At 38.3% G+C, this 18,881-nt stretch overlaps 1 protein-coding gene across 1 annotated transcript in view; it reads right to left on the reverse strand.

The window, feature by feature from the left end:
* The window catches only part of MYH15 (myosin heavy chain 15), a 147,284-nt gene that overhangs the window by 107,355 nt on the left and 21,048 nt on the right, over nucleotides 1-18,881 (reverse strand). The window contains exons 10-12 of the mRNA XM_053220806.1: nucleotides 13,505-13,608; nucleotides 12,120-12,258; nucleotides 1,866-1,984 (exon numbers count right to left, since the gene is read on the reverse strand). Coding sequence (XP_053076781.1) covers nucleotides 1,866-1,984; nucleotides 12,120-12,258; nucleotides 13,505-13,608 — 362 coding nt within the window. The remainder of the gene's footprint in view (nucleotides 1-1,865; nucleotides 1,985-12,119; nucleotides 12,259-13,504; nucleotides 13,609-18,881) is intronic.

The following is an 18,881-nucleotide window of genomic DNA, read 5'->3' on the forward strand; positions in this document are numbered from 1 at the left end:
AAAGAGAAACAGAGAGAGGACGGAAGATGAGGAGTGGTTTTTTGTTTTTTGTTTTTTTTTATGTTGGATAATAATACATTAGCTTGCTTCACTGGTTCTATTATAGTGAAGGCTGGTGGTAACTCAGTTCCTGAGAACACGGTATTAAAGAGCAGAAGGTTTGATTTCAGTGCTCCTCTGGGCTCATTAGTTTTATACAGAGCGAGTCCCTGTTCTATAATCATAGCACATCATGCATGCATGTTGTGGTAAATGTGTTAAAAAGCAAGAAACTGCCAAACGCCCTTAACTTCACTATGACAAAGAGTTCAACTACTTGTCCTGCTGATCATGGTTCAAGTTCAGCTCAATATTTAGTTTATTAATGTGTACAGAGCACCTACTGCTTGGAGAGCACTGTGCTAGATGCCAAGGGTACTAAAATGAATTCATCGCAGTCCATGGCCTCAAGGAGCTCCAGTGATGAGGGAGAACAAAAATGGAGACTAATTGTTTCAGTATAGTATTATGATAGAGGTAGAATTATTGATTTATAGAGTAAACTAAGCAAGGAAATTGTGGAAAGGTTTTAGATAACATAGTCACTCCAGATGCTTTAATATGCCAAAAATAGAGTTTATTGTCATCAGATTAACTGTCTTCTATCACAAATTTGTACATTTGTCTATCTCATTTTCAGATTCAAAATGTATGTAAAGTAAGACAGTCTAAATGTCACCTGGAGATGAGCTGTGTGTCCTTTGCAGTGTTACTTATGTTCCCTAAGCCTCAGAATCTCCAACCGGGAAAACCTAAGTATTCCTCTATTTACCTCCGAGTATTGTTGCCAGAAGAGAAGGAATCAATGCCTGCAAGTGCTTCATCCATACTATGTGTGATCATACCATTCTCTTTTTCCAGGAAGCTACCATACCTGTAGCTAAGGGGATAATTTGACTCATTTTCACCAAGGGACGATTAGTGAAAGTGTGATCACTGCCCCAAACAGTTAAGGTGGGTGCAGTCTCTCCACAAACCATCTTTCCCCCCTGCGTGGCAACTCTGGAGGCCAGGTGTTCCAGGTGGCCTAACTACAATGCGGAAGAAGGCCATCCAATCTGTACTGGACTTGGTGTCAGAAATAAATGTTTATTTTGCTGTCACTGAGATTTCAGTGCTTATGTGTTACTGCAGCATGGTATCGCATATTGACTAACAGGCGTTATAGATGTAAATTTTTATTTTAAAATGCACTGGCATACTTAGATGGTCTCATTACCCGGCAGCCCTGGGAACACTTACTGCATTCTGACAAAGCCTCCGGATCAGCAGTCCTGAGAGTACTTGTTATTCTATCATTAAAAGATTCTCCTGGATGCACAACAAAACCTACATGACCTTCCATCTCTCATTTCTGCTCTCAACACCCCTCCTTCAAGTACTAACTTCAGCCTATATTTTAAAACCCTTTCTCAACTAATGTGTCTGTTACTCTAAAGAGTCAATATTCCAAATAGGTGAGGGGTGCCAATTTACCAGTTTTGTTCATATTGGAAATTAATGGCTTTGAAAGCTTCTTGAGCTGGACAAGAAAGACGTTGATCACAAGTAAAGGGCTTGCCTACTTCTACCAAGAGACTTGTTACCTACAGGAAAACTGTCAAACCGTATACTAAGAATCTGGAAAGATTCTTAACACAAGACCATTTACTGTGGTATGCATCACAAGTGAAAACATCCCGAATACTCATCACAGTAGCTCTTACTTGCTTTTTTATAGAAGCTCTTGTTGCAGACAATATCAGAAGCTGAAAAATAACAATTACAATATGTATACAATTATTACAAGATCATAGAGTCATAATGCTCTGGAAATGTCACCTTACCTGTTCTACAGTTTGACCTCTAGTAACATATTCATTACCAACTTTGATTCTAGGATGGACCAAGCCCTTCACCAACTCAGAAGAGTTAATGCCCATGAGGAAAGCAGCTTTGTCAGCATCTGGTCAGAAGAAAGGAAGGAAGGGTTGGATGGAAAGGGGGAGAGAAGAAGGTGGGAGGAAGGAAGGGGGAGGGAGAGGGAAGAGAAAACACTATTTAAATTCATTCAATTATAGCCAAACAAACTAACTCCCCAGAGGACAAAAGGAAGGTATGTTCAGAACTGTATAGCAAGGTAGACTATAGTTTTGAAATAAAATGCTTGAATCTGAAATGTTTAGAAGACTTTACTTCTTGGAAGTGCAAATCAAACCACAATAAAATGCCACCTCACACCCACTAGCCTTGCTATAATCAAAAAGACAGATAATAACAAGAGTTGGTGAAGGTATAGAGAGATTGGAACCCGCATACATTGTTGGTTGGAATGTAACATGGTAGAGCCACTATGGAAAACAGTTTGAGAGCTACTGAAAAATTCAATAGTTAATCTAGGAACCAGAAATTCTACTGGTGGGTATATACCTAATAGAAGCGAAGACATATGTTCACACCAAAAATTGCACACAAATCTTTCTAGCAATATTATTCATAACGGTCAAAAGTGTAAAAAAACCTAAATGTCCATCAACAAATGAATAAACAAAATTCTGTATATAAATACAATGGAAACTTTTTCTGCTATAAAAAAGGAATGAAGTATTGAAGCATGCTTCAATATGGCAAACTTGAAAACGTTATGCTAAGTGAAAGAAGCCAGAAACAAAAGGCCACGCATTGTGTGATTCCAATCATATGAACCATCCAGAACAGGCAAATCCAAAGAACAGAAAGTAGCCCTTGTAGTTGCTAGGGGGAGAAGGGAATAGGGAGTAAGTACCAATGGGTACAGGATTCTTTTTCTGTTTTTTTTCCTCACATTTTTATTTAAATTCCAGTTAGTTAACACACAGTGTAATATTAGTTTCAGGTGTAGAATAGGGCTCTTTGAAGTAATTGAATGCTCTGGAATTAGATAGTGGTAATAATTACACAATCTTGTGAGTATGATAAAACTCACTGAGCTGTATACTTTAAATGAGTGAATTTTATGGTATGTGAATTACACCTCAGTTGTAAAAAGAAATCTGTTTCTTCATCCTGGCCCTCTTCTAAAACAAAATACTTGACACACAGGAAAAATCTCATCTTTATTATTTGCCTATTTTCCCTATCTACATATGCATGTGTAGGTTCTTTCAATGAAACAGGGACTTGGGCATGTAATTTGATAATTCAAGACAACCACCAATAATCAACATAAGCCAGGATACTTGAATTTATCAAAAACATTTCTTTTTGGGCCGCGTGGGTGGCTCAGTGGGTTAAGCATCCGACTTTGGCTCAGGTCATGATCTTACTGTTTATGTGTTTGAGCCCCGTGTGCTGTGCTGACAGATCAGAGCCTGGAGGCTGCTTCAGATTCTGTGTCTCCATCTCTCTCTGTCCCTCCCCCCACTCGCGCTGTGTCTCTCTCTCTCGAAAATGAATAAACATTAAAAAAAATTAAAAACAAAACAAAACCTTTCTTTTCCTACCGTCTCTGTTTGCTCCATAGTGCCCTCTGCTGCCCAACAAATATACTTACAACCCACACAATTGGCATTATTCTAAATCAGTGCTTCCATTTTCTAAGGAAAGTGGGGAAGAAAGAATAAACATGTATCATATCATGTGTTAAAAAATGACAATACAAAAGAATGCCACAGGCAAAAAGTTATAAGCACACTCCAATTATAGATTTCTTTAGTTGTCAAGCCAAAGGAATATTTTGCTCATCTAACCCCTCTGCTATACCTTACATTTTTATATGAATTCTGAGATATGCTAGTATATCTGATGTAGTCACTTTATGAAATAATGTCTTACAAGAGGTGAAAATGCAGTCTTTCATTACTTCACTAAGGAGTAAAAAAATTTCCTGAGCAATAACCACAAATGGGGAGTAAAGTAAAAACAAAAAACAATTAGAGAACTGTATGTCACTTGTATTAACTATATCCATTTCCTTTTGTGGGCCTTTGAAACTTTCACAAAGGATTAAAAAGCTTGAAATATTTATTTTCTTGTTAACTAAGATCAATATATATTATACATACATTTCTACAGGCTACACACCTACTCTATGTCAGAGATAATGGCCCAGGTACTCAGTTGCTATGAAACCTTTCAAAATGCAAAGCCTATTTGGGGAAATAAATGGGAAATCAAAAGTAGAGCAGACGTGCTCATCCTATGCAGAGATATCCCTGCTAAGAGTGCCATATTTGGAGACAAAAGCATGATTATTTCAAGTTGAGAACCCGATGGATCAGAATCCTAGCCTTTTTGCAGTGGAAGAAACTTTAAAGAGCACATGACCTAGAATTAAAAAATATTTTAAAAAAGAGAAATGTAATGTGCCTGATGAATCTGAGTGGAAATGAATTCTAACTGACAATGTGAAAAATGAACAGTTCCTACAGTATCTGTTCAAAAAAAAAAAAAAAAGATAGGAGTTCAGTTTTCTGAGCTTTGGAAGCATTCAGATGGACAATACAGGTAATAATAGTCTCAAACTCATACCTCCTTTTTCCAGTGCTAAGGACAGTCTTTTGAGTCTATTTTTATCCGTGAACAAAGGAAACTCAAATTCTCTGTACAGTATCCCACCTTAAGCTCTAACAGAAATAGCATCCAACATTACAGAATTATTTGCCACCCACTCCAGAGACAGTCACGTGTCTACAGACAGAGAAGTAGTATACCTTGCATTTATCCTACAGGTGGATATTACACATTCTTCAGTTTTTCGTTGTGTTTTGTTTTGTTTAGACAGAAAACAGTACATGTCATCTTGCTCTAAAAAATAAGTGACTTCATTTGCACTAAAAGTTTCACAACCAAGATGAAAATAGTTTAAATCTATGAATAAATATCCATCAGACAGTCAGGAAATGATATTATGAACAAAGCAAGGTCTGTAAACGCATTTTCATCATGTAAACTGATATGTTCTGAAAAGAGGCTTTATGAAATTCCCACCATCATGCCCCAGGACCTTGTGAATAAACCCAGGGATTTTTAATTAGGCTGTCTGGTCTTACCTGGGAGAGGCAATGTTTAGCTAGAGCAGGTGTTCTCACACATTGGCATGAATCAAAATACCCCGGAGAGCTCATAAAGGTACAAAGGACTGAGCTTGCTGAAGGTGGTTGAGTCTGGACCTGTTTTTATCATGTTCCCCAGGTGCTTCTGACATACATGAAGATTTGAGAACACAGTCCATATTATAGTGGTCCTCAAACTTGGCTGCACAGTGGGGTCACCTGGTAAGTTGTAAAAAAGACAATGATGCCTATACTTATACCCATGATTAGTTTTCTTTGGTCTGGGTGAGGGCTGAGCTTCAGAAATTTCAAAGCTCGCCAGTGAGTCCAATGTGCAGCCAAATTGGAAAACTATTCTCTGAAGAATGGTAACCAGGTTTAGTAAGTACATTTTGAAGTCAAGAAGGTAGAACAAAGTCTGGCTTTACCTGAAAACAAGTAAGGGGGTAGAGAAAAACCAAAGGCAATCTTTTCCAACTTTACAATTTCATTCCAGTTCAGTCCCATATGTAAACAACCAGATATAAAGAAAGGAACAAAATCCAGTTTTGTCAATCCTGGCTGATGTAAAGAGGGGTTAGAAGAATGACATTTAATTGTTAGCCTTTCAAGTAGGGTTCTAATATGATTTCTGAGCTGTTCACATTTCACTATTATTATTGAATAAAGTTTACTAAGCACTTACTATGTGCAAGGCCTAAGTGCTAGATGCTGTAGCAAGAGAGATAAACAAGACAAAAAATTTTGGGCATCAAGGAGTTTATAATCCATGAAAGTAAATAAAACAGAAAAAAATAACAAGTCAGTAAAACAACTTCTTATCAAAGACAAAGAAATCGATTATTAGGAAAGTTTGAAAGAGGAAGGAATCCCTTAGGACTGTCTGACCAAGGAAGATTTCAAAAAGAAATAGTATTTGATCTGAGCCTTGAAAGATGAGAATGGTTTAATAGGCAAATACAGGAGGAGCACCTGGATGGCTCAGTTGGTTAAGTGTCCAACTTTGGTTCAGGTCATGATCTCACCGTTCATGAGTTCAAGGCCTGCATTGGGCTCTGTGCTGACAGCCTGAAGCCTGCTTTGGATTTTGTGTTTCCCTCTCTGTCTGCCCCTCACTCACTTGTGCTCTGGTTCTCTCTCAAAAATAAATAAACATTAAAAAAATTTTTTTTAGTAATAATAGGCAAATGCAGGTGAACAAGAATACCTGAGACAGATCAGCATGACTTACAGGCACTGCAGCAGGCCAGAGCATGCCTGGTCAAACTGGACCACAAAGTCAGGGAGTGAGCAATAAACAGAAAAGCAGTTGATTTCTGGTCACAGAAGACATCTGATGCCACTCACTATAAGGTATTCATTAAATAATGGAGAAACAGTAAAGGGACTTTTAGCAAAGCAATGGCATAGAGTCAGGCTTCACAATGATTAATTTTGTGCAGGTGTGCAAGACAGACCAGAGCAGGAAGAGTAGAAAGAAAGTGAACCCACCGCAAGATGCCAACATGCAAAGTGCTGATGGTCTAAACTGGTAATAAGAAAGGGAAAAAAAAGACTGAGAAACTTGACTAAGAGTTTCTGACCTGAGAAGTGGAGAGAAGAGCAGAGCATGAATACAAATAGAGAAGTCAATAGGAAGAGGTCTCGTGGGAGGAGACGAGAATACAATGAGTTTTAGCCACACAGTTTAGGATACCAGGTGATTATGCCATAGGAAGTTAGGAATGTGGGGCTGGCACTCAAGAAAGACGCAAAGGCAAGAATGCCCCTTCAGTTTAGGTGCCTTCTCTCTTTCCACCCTCTTGTCCATCTGTCCAGCTTCTTCAATCCTCCCTCTATGGTTAATTGGGGAAAAAAAAATCACCAACGCTTAATAGATTAAGAGCCCTAAGAAATCAGTGAGAAAGTCGATTGTTTCCAACAAAAATGTTCAGTTTTTTTAATGTTTATTTTTTATGTTGAGAGAGAGAGCATGAGCTGGGGAGGGGAAGAGAGAAAGAGAAGATGGAGAGAAAGACAGAGAGAGAGAGCATCCCAAGCAGGTTCCATGCTGTCAGGGCAGAGCCTGACATGGGGCTCCATGTCACAAATTGGGAGATCACAACCTGAGTTGAAATCAAGAGTTGTAGGGGTGCCTGGGTGGCTCAGTCGGTTGAGCGTCTGACTTCGGCTCAGGTCACGATCTCACAGTCTGTGAGTTCGAGCCTGGCGTCAGGCTCTGTGCTGACAGCTCAGAGCCTGGAGCCTGCTTCCCATTCTGTATCTCCCTCTCTCTTTGCCCCTCCCCTGCTCATGCTCTGTCTCCGTCTCTGTCAAAAAGAAAAATAAACATTAAAAAAAAAAAAAAGAGTTGGATGCCCAACTGACGGAACCACCCACACACCCCCAAAATGTGCTCAATTTAAAAGTGGGCTAAGGATGGAAATAAAAATATGAAAAAGAAATGATGCAAATGCGTCAGAACACACAAAAATTAACTTTATTAATATTTAAATAAAAAACAAAACTTGGCTATTTGGCAAGAGAAAGAACTGTTAATGTTAGTGAACACAGTGAGAAAGTTACTCTCAAAGCTGCTAATAGGAATATAAATGGCAAAACATAGGGCAGCTTGAGAGAAAAATTTACTTTTAGAAGTTTATTCTGAGAAAATTATATATATCTTTGAATTTGTAAGGGTGTTCACCAAAATTTTGTTCATGATGGTAAAAATCTGGAAATAAATTATTCAATAAGAAATATTTAAACTAATTATCCATACATAGGATGCTTTATAACCATCTAAAAAGTTATTGCAGAAAATACGGAAGATGTTCATATATAATTTAGTGAAAAACTCTAGAATGAAACATGAAAAGCATGAACATATATATTTTGTTTAAAAAAGTTCTCTGTGCATATTCAACTATAAAAACACAGGAAAGATGTGTCCTCTGGCATTAGCAGTGATTGTCCCTGAGTAAGTAGGATTTTTTAAACAAATAATCATGTGCCAGGCACTTTTTTAAAACCCAGAAACACAGCACTGAACACACCAAATTAAGTCCCTGTTGGTCAATAAAAAATAGCTGTATGGATGACATGAAGAAAAATATTCAGGTTAAGGAGAAAGAGAGTGATCAGGAGGCAGCGGGAGTGGTCAGGGAAGTCACCACTGAAGAAGACACCTTAATAAAATGAGGGAGTAAGCCATGAGGATGCCTAGGAAAAAAGAGCTCCCGATGGAAGGAGAAGTCATGAAAAAGTCCTGAAACAAGGAGCTCCTATGCTCTAAGAAGAGCCAACAGACCAGTAGGGCTGAATGAAGGGAATGACAGAAGGGGAAATGGTAGATGAAGTTTCTGTACCCTATTTCGGGGACATAGGTTGGTAGTGGGGGTGGTGATGATTCCACACCAAGCAATTCTGTGACACCAGCTGGGTGTTCTATGCTGGGTGTCCTACAATTCAACTCAATTCTACCTGAAGATAGCATCAGATTGCATGGGTTCAGTTCCATGAGACTATTCTCCCCCTCCTCCACTTCAGATGACAATGACAAATCCAGATTGTCTCTTGGGCTACCGACTCAGGCTGTAGATCCGTGGTTCCAATGACCCTCTCCTCAGGTTCAATTAATTTGCTAGGGGTTCACAGAATTCAAGGAAATATATTACTTACTATATCAATAATTCATTATAAAAACAAATCACTCCGGAATAGCCAGATGGAATAGATGGCATAGGGCAAGGTATAGAAAAAGAGTGCAAAGCTTCCATGCCCTAAACACACACTGTCTTCCCAAATCTCCATATGTTCACCAACCCAGAAGCTCTCTAAACCTGTCCTTTTGGGTTTTTATGGAGGCTTCACTACATGGACATGACTAATTAAATCATTGGTCATTGTGATGGAACTAAATCTTTAGCCTCTCTCCTCTCCCCTGTTGGAGGTGGGACTGAAAGTTCCATCTCTCTAACCACCTGGTTAGTTCCAATGGTGACCAGCTCCCATCGTTAGTTACAGTCCAAAAGTCGACTCATTAACATAACAAAAGCACCTTTACTGCTCTCATCACTTAGAAAATTCCAAAAGTTTTAAGAACTCTGTGTCAGAAACTTGAGTTTAATAAAAAGTTAATAAAAAATGTAATTTTTTATTAAAAATCACAATATCAAAAAAAGTCACAGTATCACAGTAGGAGGTGGGATTAGAGAGATTTAGAGGTATCACAGAGGATGAGGCTATGAAGGGAACTTGGGGCTTATTTTAAGTAACATGGGAGCTATTAGTGAGTCTAGAGCAAGGAGAGGGCATGAATGGACTTACACTATGAAAGAGTCACCATTGGCTGTTCTGTGCAGACCTATCAGTCATGAGACAAGAGTGAAGACAGGGAGACCAATAAAGAAGCTATTTCAATAATCTTGTAAGAAATGATGCCTCGGGCTAGATGCTAACAGTAGACATGGTCATGGTGTGTAAGTAGTTATGAGTTTTATACATATTTAAAGGTAGATACAGCAAGGCAGAGACAAAGGAGTTCACGATGATGCTAAGTGTTAGGGCAACTGAGAGAATCCAGTTGACATCTACTAAAAACTGAGAAATGAAGAGAAATGAAGAGCAGGGGCGGGGTGAGATGAAGAATTTAATTCTACACAGGTTGAATTTGAGATGACCACCTAAGAAATCAGAAAAGATTCAAGGATCAAGCCCAGCATCTCTATAGCATTTACAAGTGGGAAAGATGAGGACAGTCCAGCAAAGACTTTGAGAAGGAACCACTGGGGAGATTGGAGGATATTATGTACATCATTTTCTTGTATGTATTTTATGATAAATAAGTATGCCTAGCTTTCATAATGAGAACAATTCTTCAAAAAACCTGTTTCAAAGAGTGTAAAAAGCAAAAACGAAACAAAACCAAAAAACAAAAACACAACAAAAAAAGCAACAAAATAAGATGTCACAAAAGCACATTTTAATATGTTAACATAAGATGTTTACACAAGTATCAGGTCACATTCCTTCACTTCATTCTCATCTGTGCTCAAGTGTTCTCTTTCCTGAGGGGATTTTCTGACTATCTACAAGAACCTTCAAATCCCAATTATGCTTTATTCTTCTACTCTGCTTTATTTTTTTCATTACGACTTCATGTGTGTTTGTCTGCTTATGTATAATGGTCTATCTCCCACACTAGGTAGTCAGGACAGGGATGATCTCATGTGCACAGGTATATCCTGAGCACCAAAACAGCCCCTGGCACAGACTGGCCTCAAAAATTATTCATTAAACAATTAAAAAACAAACAACCCAATTCAAAAATGGGCAAAGTACTTGAATTAATATTTTTCCAGAGAAGATATCCAAATGTCCAATAAACACATGACAAAATACTCAACATGCCTAATCATCAGGAAATGCAAATCAAAACCACAAGAAGATATTACTTTATACCCATTAGGATAGCTATTATATATATATATATATATATATATATATATATATATTTTAAGAATTGAAATCAGGGACTTGAATGGATATTTAAACACCAATGTTTGCAGTAGCATTAATCATAGTAGTGAGAGGTAGAATCAACTCAAGTGTCTGTAAATGGATAAATGGATAAACAAAAATGTGAAATATATATACAACGGAATATTATTCATTTCTTAAAAAGGAATGAAATTCTGACATATACTATAACATGAATCTTGAAGACATTATACTAAGTGAAATAAGCCAGACATAGAAAGACAAATACCGTATGATTTCACTTACCTAAATACCTAGAGTAGGCAAATTCATAGAGACAGAAAATAGATTAATGGTTGACAGGGATTCAGAAAATGGGGTAATAGGGAATTATTAATAGGTACAGAATTTCAGTTTCAGATGATGAAAAAAGTTCTGGAGATGAAGCGTGGTGATGGTTGTACAACAATGTGAATGCACTTAACGTCACTGAACTATATACTTAAAAACAGTTAAAATGGTAAATTTTATGTTATGGATATTTTAGCACAATTGAAAACAAAAAATTTTTAAGAAATTACTTGTTGAAAGATTTGAATGAATGGGTTTTCTCTTTTTTGCTTTAGCAGCCAGGAATTTTAGTATTAAATGAAATAATTATAATAACTATGCTTCCTTCCCTTTTTTTTTTTTAAAGCTTATTCATTTATTTTGAGAGAGAGAGCATGTGAATGAGTGGGGGAAGGGCAGAGAGAGAGGGAAAGAGAGGGAGAGAGAGAATTCCAAGCAGGCTCCATGCAGTCAGGTCAGAGCCCCATACAGGGCTCAGTCTCACTGATTGTGAGATCACGACCTGAACTGAAATCAAGAGTTGGACGTGTAACTGAGCCACCCAGGTGCCCTGCTTCCTTCTTTTCATAAGGAGGATGCCTCAAATTTTTTTGGTAAGCAGGCAAGACTATAAAGTTTTTTTTAATATTTATTTTTGAGAGTGGGGGGAGAGGGGCAGAGAGAGAAAATCCGAATCTGAAGCTGGCTCCAGGCTCCAAGCTATCAGCACAGAACCTGATGTGGGTCTCGAACTCATGAACCGCAAGATCATGACCTGAGCTGAAGTCAGACGGGACTGAGCCACCCAGGTGCCCCAAGAATATAGATATTTTAATGTGAATATAAAACAAAGGGAAATGAAGCCATTGTACTCTCAACCCAATGGAAACTCTACTTTGGGAATTCTAAAGATCTTTGTTCACACCTCCATTATGTCATTTAATACATATTCTGGTAATTTCCTCCTTTCTCTGTTTTTCTCAGCAGACTATGTGCTGACAGAAGGGCTTTCTCCTAGTTAATCCTATAGTACCCAAGTTTAGCAAATTTACTAGCATTGTCAATAATTAAGGAAAGCTTCTCATTCTGAAATATTGGAATTATACATCAGAATGATGGTTAAGAGAAGAATTTTGAGGAGAAACAATTGAGGGAGATTGCTGATCAGTTTCAATGTTTTCAAAATCTAAGAGGCAAGGTAACTGCAAGGAAAAGGGAGCAGGGCTGGGCTCAGGGATTTGAACAGAATATATGCCACGGCCTCAAAGCAATTCTTACTTTCTGTGCCATCTGCTTCCACTTGCTCTTCTCTGGGTTTCTGTTTAAATTTCATGTTTCCAAAGTGCAGGATGGCTCCAATGAGTTTATAAGATTCATACTTCTCGTCAGGAAGGAAGCCCAAGATGTCCATGGCCCGCTGTAAAAAGAGAAACAGATGGCCATATCTTCATTTGCCTAATGGCTGCAGTAAGCACCTCACCCCTGCTGTGTGTCACACATCCCTACACTCCATAGGCTGTCAAAGGGAATGAAACAGATCGCCACAGCCCGAGGTGTGACAGCTCTGTTCAAAGCAATGCAAATCGGGCCTGTTGGCACTTGGTCACCCGCAGTCTGCTTATCCCTTTAAAAGAGAATTAGGAAGGCTTATTTAATTTCCAGTAGTTTTAGAACTTTCCTTGGATGCCCTGCTCCTCTCTTCTCCCTTCTAGCCATTGATCATTAACTGGGTATATAAGGTAAATGGTTTTGTCTTCTATTGTAATGGCAGAAAGTAACACTATATCTGGTGGGTTGCTTATTTGGGGGACTCCTATACATTTCCCCCGCACATACTTTATTCAAAGACTGGCAAAAGGAAGTGTTTCAGAAAAGAAAAAGCCATGTCACTGAAGACCTAAATCTTAAGAAGCCACTGCACGTGGTAAGATGTGTGTTCTCACACACTCCAATGGGGTAGAAATCGGTACAATCTTTCTAGTAGTTAATTTAGAATATGTATCAAGAGACTATAAAGAATTCATAATCCTTACCTAGTAAGTTCACTTGTGGGAATCTAGCATAAGGTGAATCTAATATACAGAAAAAGCATTTGCCTATAAACATTTACCACAGTAGAAAACAAATCAAAAAAACCTTGAGTCTCATGATAGGAGAATAGCTAAACACAGTACAGGACAAATGTATGATAAAATATTAAATATTCATTTAAATGTTTATGAAGAGTTCGTAATAACACTGAAAATGTTTATAAGATTAATCAAAAAAGCAAACTCTGTATACCAAGTAGTATATACAGTGTGATTATGATCTTTTATTTAAAAAAAAAATCTTCCCAAACCAGCTACATAGTAGCAACCCCAAATAGAAAAAAAAAAAAAAAAAAAAGAACAAAGACTATAAAGATATACCAAATAAAAACAGTGGGTGTCACTGAGTTGAAACATCTACCCATGTTGCCACATGTTCCAAAGTTACCATACTGACCAATGTGCACTTTTACAGTCAGTAGACTTTGAACAGCCACAGATCTAAAGGGGCTCCTTTCACCCTCCACCCCCAGAGGAAGGAAAGTCACTTCTCCTGGACCCTTCAGAAGGAAGATCTGAAATGCTTTCATTTCTCATTGTTATTACCAGACTTTGGTAACTAACAAGCCTTACATCTGTGGCCAGCAATTCTTCAGCATCATCCCAGCTGTCCATAGCAACTACTCCATGAGAGCAAAAGGGAAAGTCAGAGGGATTTCCAGACACCAGGAGCATGTCTGCAGTGGGAAAACCATCAGTTAAACAGTCAGAGAAATACACAAGGCTTTAGAAAATAATTGACCTATATTCACAGTTTATTCTTACAGCTGATAGCACACTTGTAAACAAGCCAAAATAAAATCCATATTCTTCAGCCAAACCTCTGCAATCAAATTTTGCCCTCTATTAACTTGTCAGTCATGTGTTAATGCCTCCCAAGAGAAGACCAGGCAGACCAAATCCAAAAGCAGATTCAATTGCAGCAGCTTGAATTGGTGTGAAAACAAAAACAAAAACAAAACAAACAAACAAAAAACCCAGATAATGTGGGTTGGCAAAACTTTGAAAACAGAAATTTGGCCTAGATACATGGTTGAGGGCTGAGGCCAAAGAAATGTTTTGTAAAATTATAAGTGTAAGAGGCCTGAATTTCAAAGGCTGGGAAACAGGCAGACCCTGGGGTTAGCACCCAGGAAACATTAGCAATGTAATCCTGTCATATGATGTCCTTCCTATTGGGAGACTGAGTCTGTCTTTCAAGGGATCCATAAATCAGCCTCTGTGTTCAGCACTGCACCTCTGATATGTCTAAGACTCCTGACATGATTCACTTAGGAAACATAATGCAGGCAGAAACCAAGGCAGGCTGTCAGCAGCACATCAGCGACTGACTTGGCCAAATCACATTCACTGCTTAATGCCTAACATTTGCTTCCAACGAAGTTTCTTTGAGCTGATCTGATTTTCATATTTGTCACTCAGCAAAGTGAAGCTGCTATCCTGAACCCCAAATCTCAGAAACAAATTGCACTTTGCGAATGTTCATGGCAGATTTGGAAACAACCCAACTGTCCATCAAGAGTTAACAAACTGTTGGATATCCATACAACAGATTATTACTCAGCAAACAAAGGAATGAACTATGAACTATGTATGCTATGGCATGGAAGAATCTCCAAATAATTATGCTGAGTGAAAGCCAGACAGCAAAAGAGTATATACTGTGTGATTCCAAATTATAAAATTCAAGAAAATGTAATCTAATCTATAGTGACAGAAAGCATATTAGTAGTTGCCAAGGGACTGGGTGGGAAGGGAGAAACTCAGAGGAGTGAGAACAGGTTGGGGGGGATTATAAAAGATCATGAGAAAACTTTTGAATGGATACATGAATTATCTGGATTACGGTGATGGTCGCACGCATATATACATATGTCAACACTTACATTTATGTCGATAATGCTTCAAAGAAGCTATTTTATAAAAGTTAAAAAGTAAAAAGAAATTGAACCAGCCCAAAGGAAATCATGCCGAAGGCAAGTACTGTATTTATAGTATTTAATGTATTTTTAATAGAAATATAATCCTTAAATTCTTACTTGAATGATTCAAAGATCCTTTAAATGTTAATACTTCCCAAGAATCTCTTTATATTCTTTCTCATGCCTCACTTTATATCAACAAATATTTGCTGAGTTCAAACTATGTGCCAGGCATTGTAAGTTTTAGAGATACATCAGTGACAAAAAAAAAAAAAAATCCTGCCCTGATGAAGTTTATATCCTAATAGGAGGAGACAAGAGACAGAAATGTTAAGAATAAGTAAAATGCATGAAAACATATGGGATGTAAGATGGTGATAAGTGCCATGGAGAAAAATAGCAGGGAAAGGGAATAAAAAGTATTGGCAATATGGGGGCACCTGGCTGGCTCAGTCAGGTGGAGCATGCAACTTTTGCTCTCCGGGTTATAAATTTAAGCCCCACGTTGGGTGTAGAGAGTACTTAAAAATAAAATCTTAAAAACAAAAAAAGTATTGGTGATACAGAGTTACAATTTCCAAGAAAGTGATGAGGGAAGGCCTCTATAAGGTGACATTTCAGTAAAGACCTGCAAGAGTTGAGGGAGAGAACCGTGGAGATAAATGAGGGAGAATGTTCTAGATAGAGAAGAGCAAATGCAAAGGCCCTGAGGGGGAAGTTTGCCTGGCATTTTGAGTGGCTAAGGTGGGTCAGGAATGGGCAAATGAAGGAAGTGGGAAAGAGTAGGTTTGAGGTCCGAGAGGCATCAAGAGGACAGATGATAGCTGCTTACAGGCCAGAGTGAGGATTTGGGCATTTATGCTCGGTATGAGACAGGAAACCATTGAAGCTTTTTGAGCAGAGGAGTAACATCACCTTATTTTTTATTATTATTATTATTATTATTATTATTACTATTATATTTACCATGGCTGTTGGGTTGAAGACAGAGGAAGCAAGGGTGGAAGCAGGAATACCAGGCAGGAGATGGTTAACTAATCCAGGAGAGAGGTGATGGTATTTGATCAGGGCAGTACCAACAAAGATGGTAAGAAGGCTTTTGAAAGTAGATGGAACAAGTGAGAATAAGGTGGGAGAAACAGATAATCAAAGGTAATTCCAAGGGTTTGTGGTGAGTCAAGCGGAAGGGTGGAGCTGCCTTCAATAGCCCTGGGAAACACTGTGGTAGCAGCAGGTGTGGGAGGGTGGTTCAGGAACAGGTCTCAGGCACATTAAATTTGAGATGCCTATGCATGAACTATGAATACATGCTATAGCATGGAAGATTCTCAAAATAATTACACAGAGTGAAAGAAGCCAGACAATAAAAGAGTAGATACCATGTAATTTCATCTTATAAATTTCCAGAAAATATTTTTTCACTTAAAGTGCTTTATACTTGTGTAAGCTAAACGGAAATGTACACACTGAAATCTCAAAAACCCCGAGGCATGCCCATTAACCTTGTTATGGGTTCTTCTACATGTCTTTCTTTTTTCCATAGGAATTTCCCTCAAACATCTAAAACCCATAGTTTTTACTATATACACAGCCTAAACCACAGCAATCTATGATTCTGTCATTTTACACTGTGAAAAATCCTCAAAAACTAGTGGTACAATAGAAAAAAAAATCACAAGTAAATTTCATTATATGTCAGTCATATAATGTGGTCCTTCTCCAAACCAAGTAGAGAAATAAGGGTCAGTTAGCGAGGAGTCTAAAATAGTGGAGATAAGTCTGAACTCCAAACTGTGGAAATCATCCAATAGAAACGATCTTTATAACTGTCAGCTTATTGTGCAGCCATTATGGAAAACAGAATGGAGGTTCCTCAAACCTTACACTAGTAGGTATTTATCCAAAGGATACAAAAATACTGATTTGAAGGGTCACATGCACCCCAATGTTTATAGAAACACTATCAACAATAGCCAAATTATAGAAAGAGCCCAAATGTCCATCAACTGTTGATACACTAACACACACACACACACACACACACACACACACACACGCAATGAACTATTACTCAGCCATCAAAAAGAACGAAATCTTGCCATTTGCAATGGTGTGGATGGAACTAGTGTATTATGCTAAATGAAATAAATCAATCAGAAAGACAAATACCATATGATTTCACTCATTTGTGGAATTTAAGAAGCAAAACAGATGAATGTAGGGGAAGGAAATAAAAATTAAAATAAAAACAGAGAGGGAGGCAAACCATAAGAGACTCTTAACTATAGAGAACAAACTGAGCATTGCTGGAGGGGAGAAGGGTGGGGGAATGGGTTAAATGAATGAGGGGCATTAAGAAGGGCACTTGTTGGGATGAAAACTAGGTTTCATATATAAGTGATGGATCACTGGGTCCTGCCCCTGAACTCAATACTATACTGTATGTTAACTAACTTGAATTTAAATAAAATCTTGAAAGAAAAAAAAAACAGTCTACAGGAGGTCACCACAAGATAGATGCAAGAACTGAGCCCCAGGGCACTCTAAAGTCACAGGCCAGATGAAAAAGAGAGACCCACAAAGAAATACCCAGAGATTTAGGAGAGGAACAAGGGACAGTGGTGTACTAGAAGCCAAGAGGAGAGATTTTCAAGGAGGAATGGGTAATTAGTGGTGTCAAATATTGTCATAACTCTAAAGGTCAAAAAATCTCTATATATTCTTCTTGAAAGGCTCATTTGTGGTTTTAGTGATGACTCGAACCTATGTTTTCTGAGTTCCAGACCTAGAATTCCAACTTCCTACTAGACATTTCAGTGCAGATGGCCATAAGTAGCTCAAACCCAACACTATGAAAACCGAATCCAGGGTATTTACCATGTCTGCCCTGAAGCTATGCCTCTTCTGTGGTTCCTTATGCTGGTGAATGCAAGGCCGTAGCCAGGCCAGACACCAAGGGGCCTTAAAATCTTGTCCTTTCACCTCCTTTACAGCCAAATACAGACATCATTTCCATGTCTTTCCAATCAAAGTATCTACTTAATCTTCTTTCTCTAGAATAGGTGTATGATATGGGAGGAGGTAAGGATACAAAAATAACATGGTCCTCTCCCTGTAGGAGGCTACAGGAATCACACACCTAACCAGTGCTATCACACACCCACTTTTTAGGGTGGGGGATGTTTCAGTTGGATGTTTCAATTTACACCAAAAAAACACAAAACAAAAAACAAAAAGAACCTATCTTCTAAAATTGTTTTGTCAAGAATTACCTTTTAGACCATTCTGAATTGTAACAATTCATATACTTTTCATTTTACATTCATACTGATTAAATTTTTTTAATGTTTATTATTTTTGAGAGAGACAGAGACAGAATGTGAGTAGGTTAGGGGCAGAAGAGAGAGGGAGACACAGAATCCAAAGCATGCTCCAGGCTCTGAGCTATCAGCACAGAGCCCGACGTGGGGCTCAAACTCAGGAACTGTGAGATCATGACCTGAGCCGAAGTCAGACGTTCAACCGACTGAGCCACCCAGGCGCCCCTACACTAATACTTATTAGGTCATTTTTGATCATTTTCATTTTGGTTGTGATGACCAAAGGTGCTATATTTGATGTTATTTTCTCTATGTTGAATATAGGAAAATAGAAACCTGGAAAGCCCCATGACTTGCCCAGGACACAATTAATAGTATATTGAATTTAAAACACAGTCTTTAGTATTTTTTTTAAATTTTATTTGAGAGAAAGAGAGAGAGCTGGGGGAGGGGCAGAGAGGGAGGAAGACAGAGAATCCTAAGCATGCTCCCTGCTCAGCACAGAGCCTCATGTGGGTCTCTATCCCACGACCCTGGGATTATGACCTGAGCTGAAATCAAGAGTCGGATGCTCAACAAACTGAGCCACCCAAGTGCCCCTAGTCTCTAGTATTTCTGTTAGACTGGGCCACCTACCTACTCGAACCTGTGTTTGTAACTATGATCATAATTCCTTTCCTCCTTTGCATAGACAGAAGGAGGGTCTTG

The sequence above is a fragment of the Acinonyx jubatus genome, chromosome C2 (genome assembly GCF_027475565.1).
Source record: "Acinonyx jubatus isolate Ajub_Pintada_27869175 chromosome C2, VMU_Ajub_asm_v1.0, whole genome shotgun sequence".
NCBI classification, from domain to species: Eukaryota; Metazoa; Chordata; class Mammalia; order Carnivora; family Felidae; genus Acinonyx; species Acinonyx jubatus.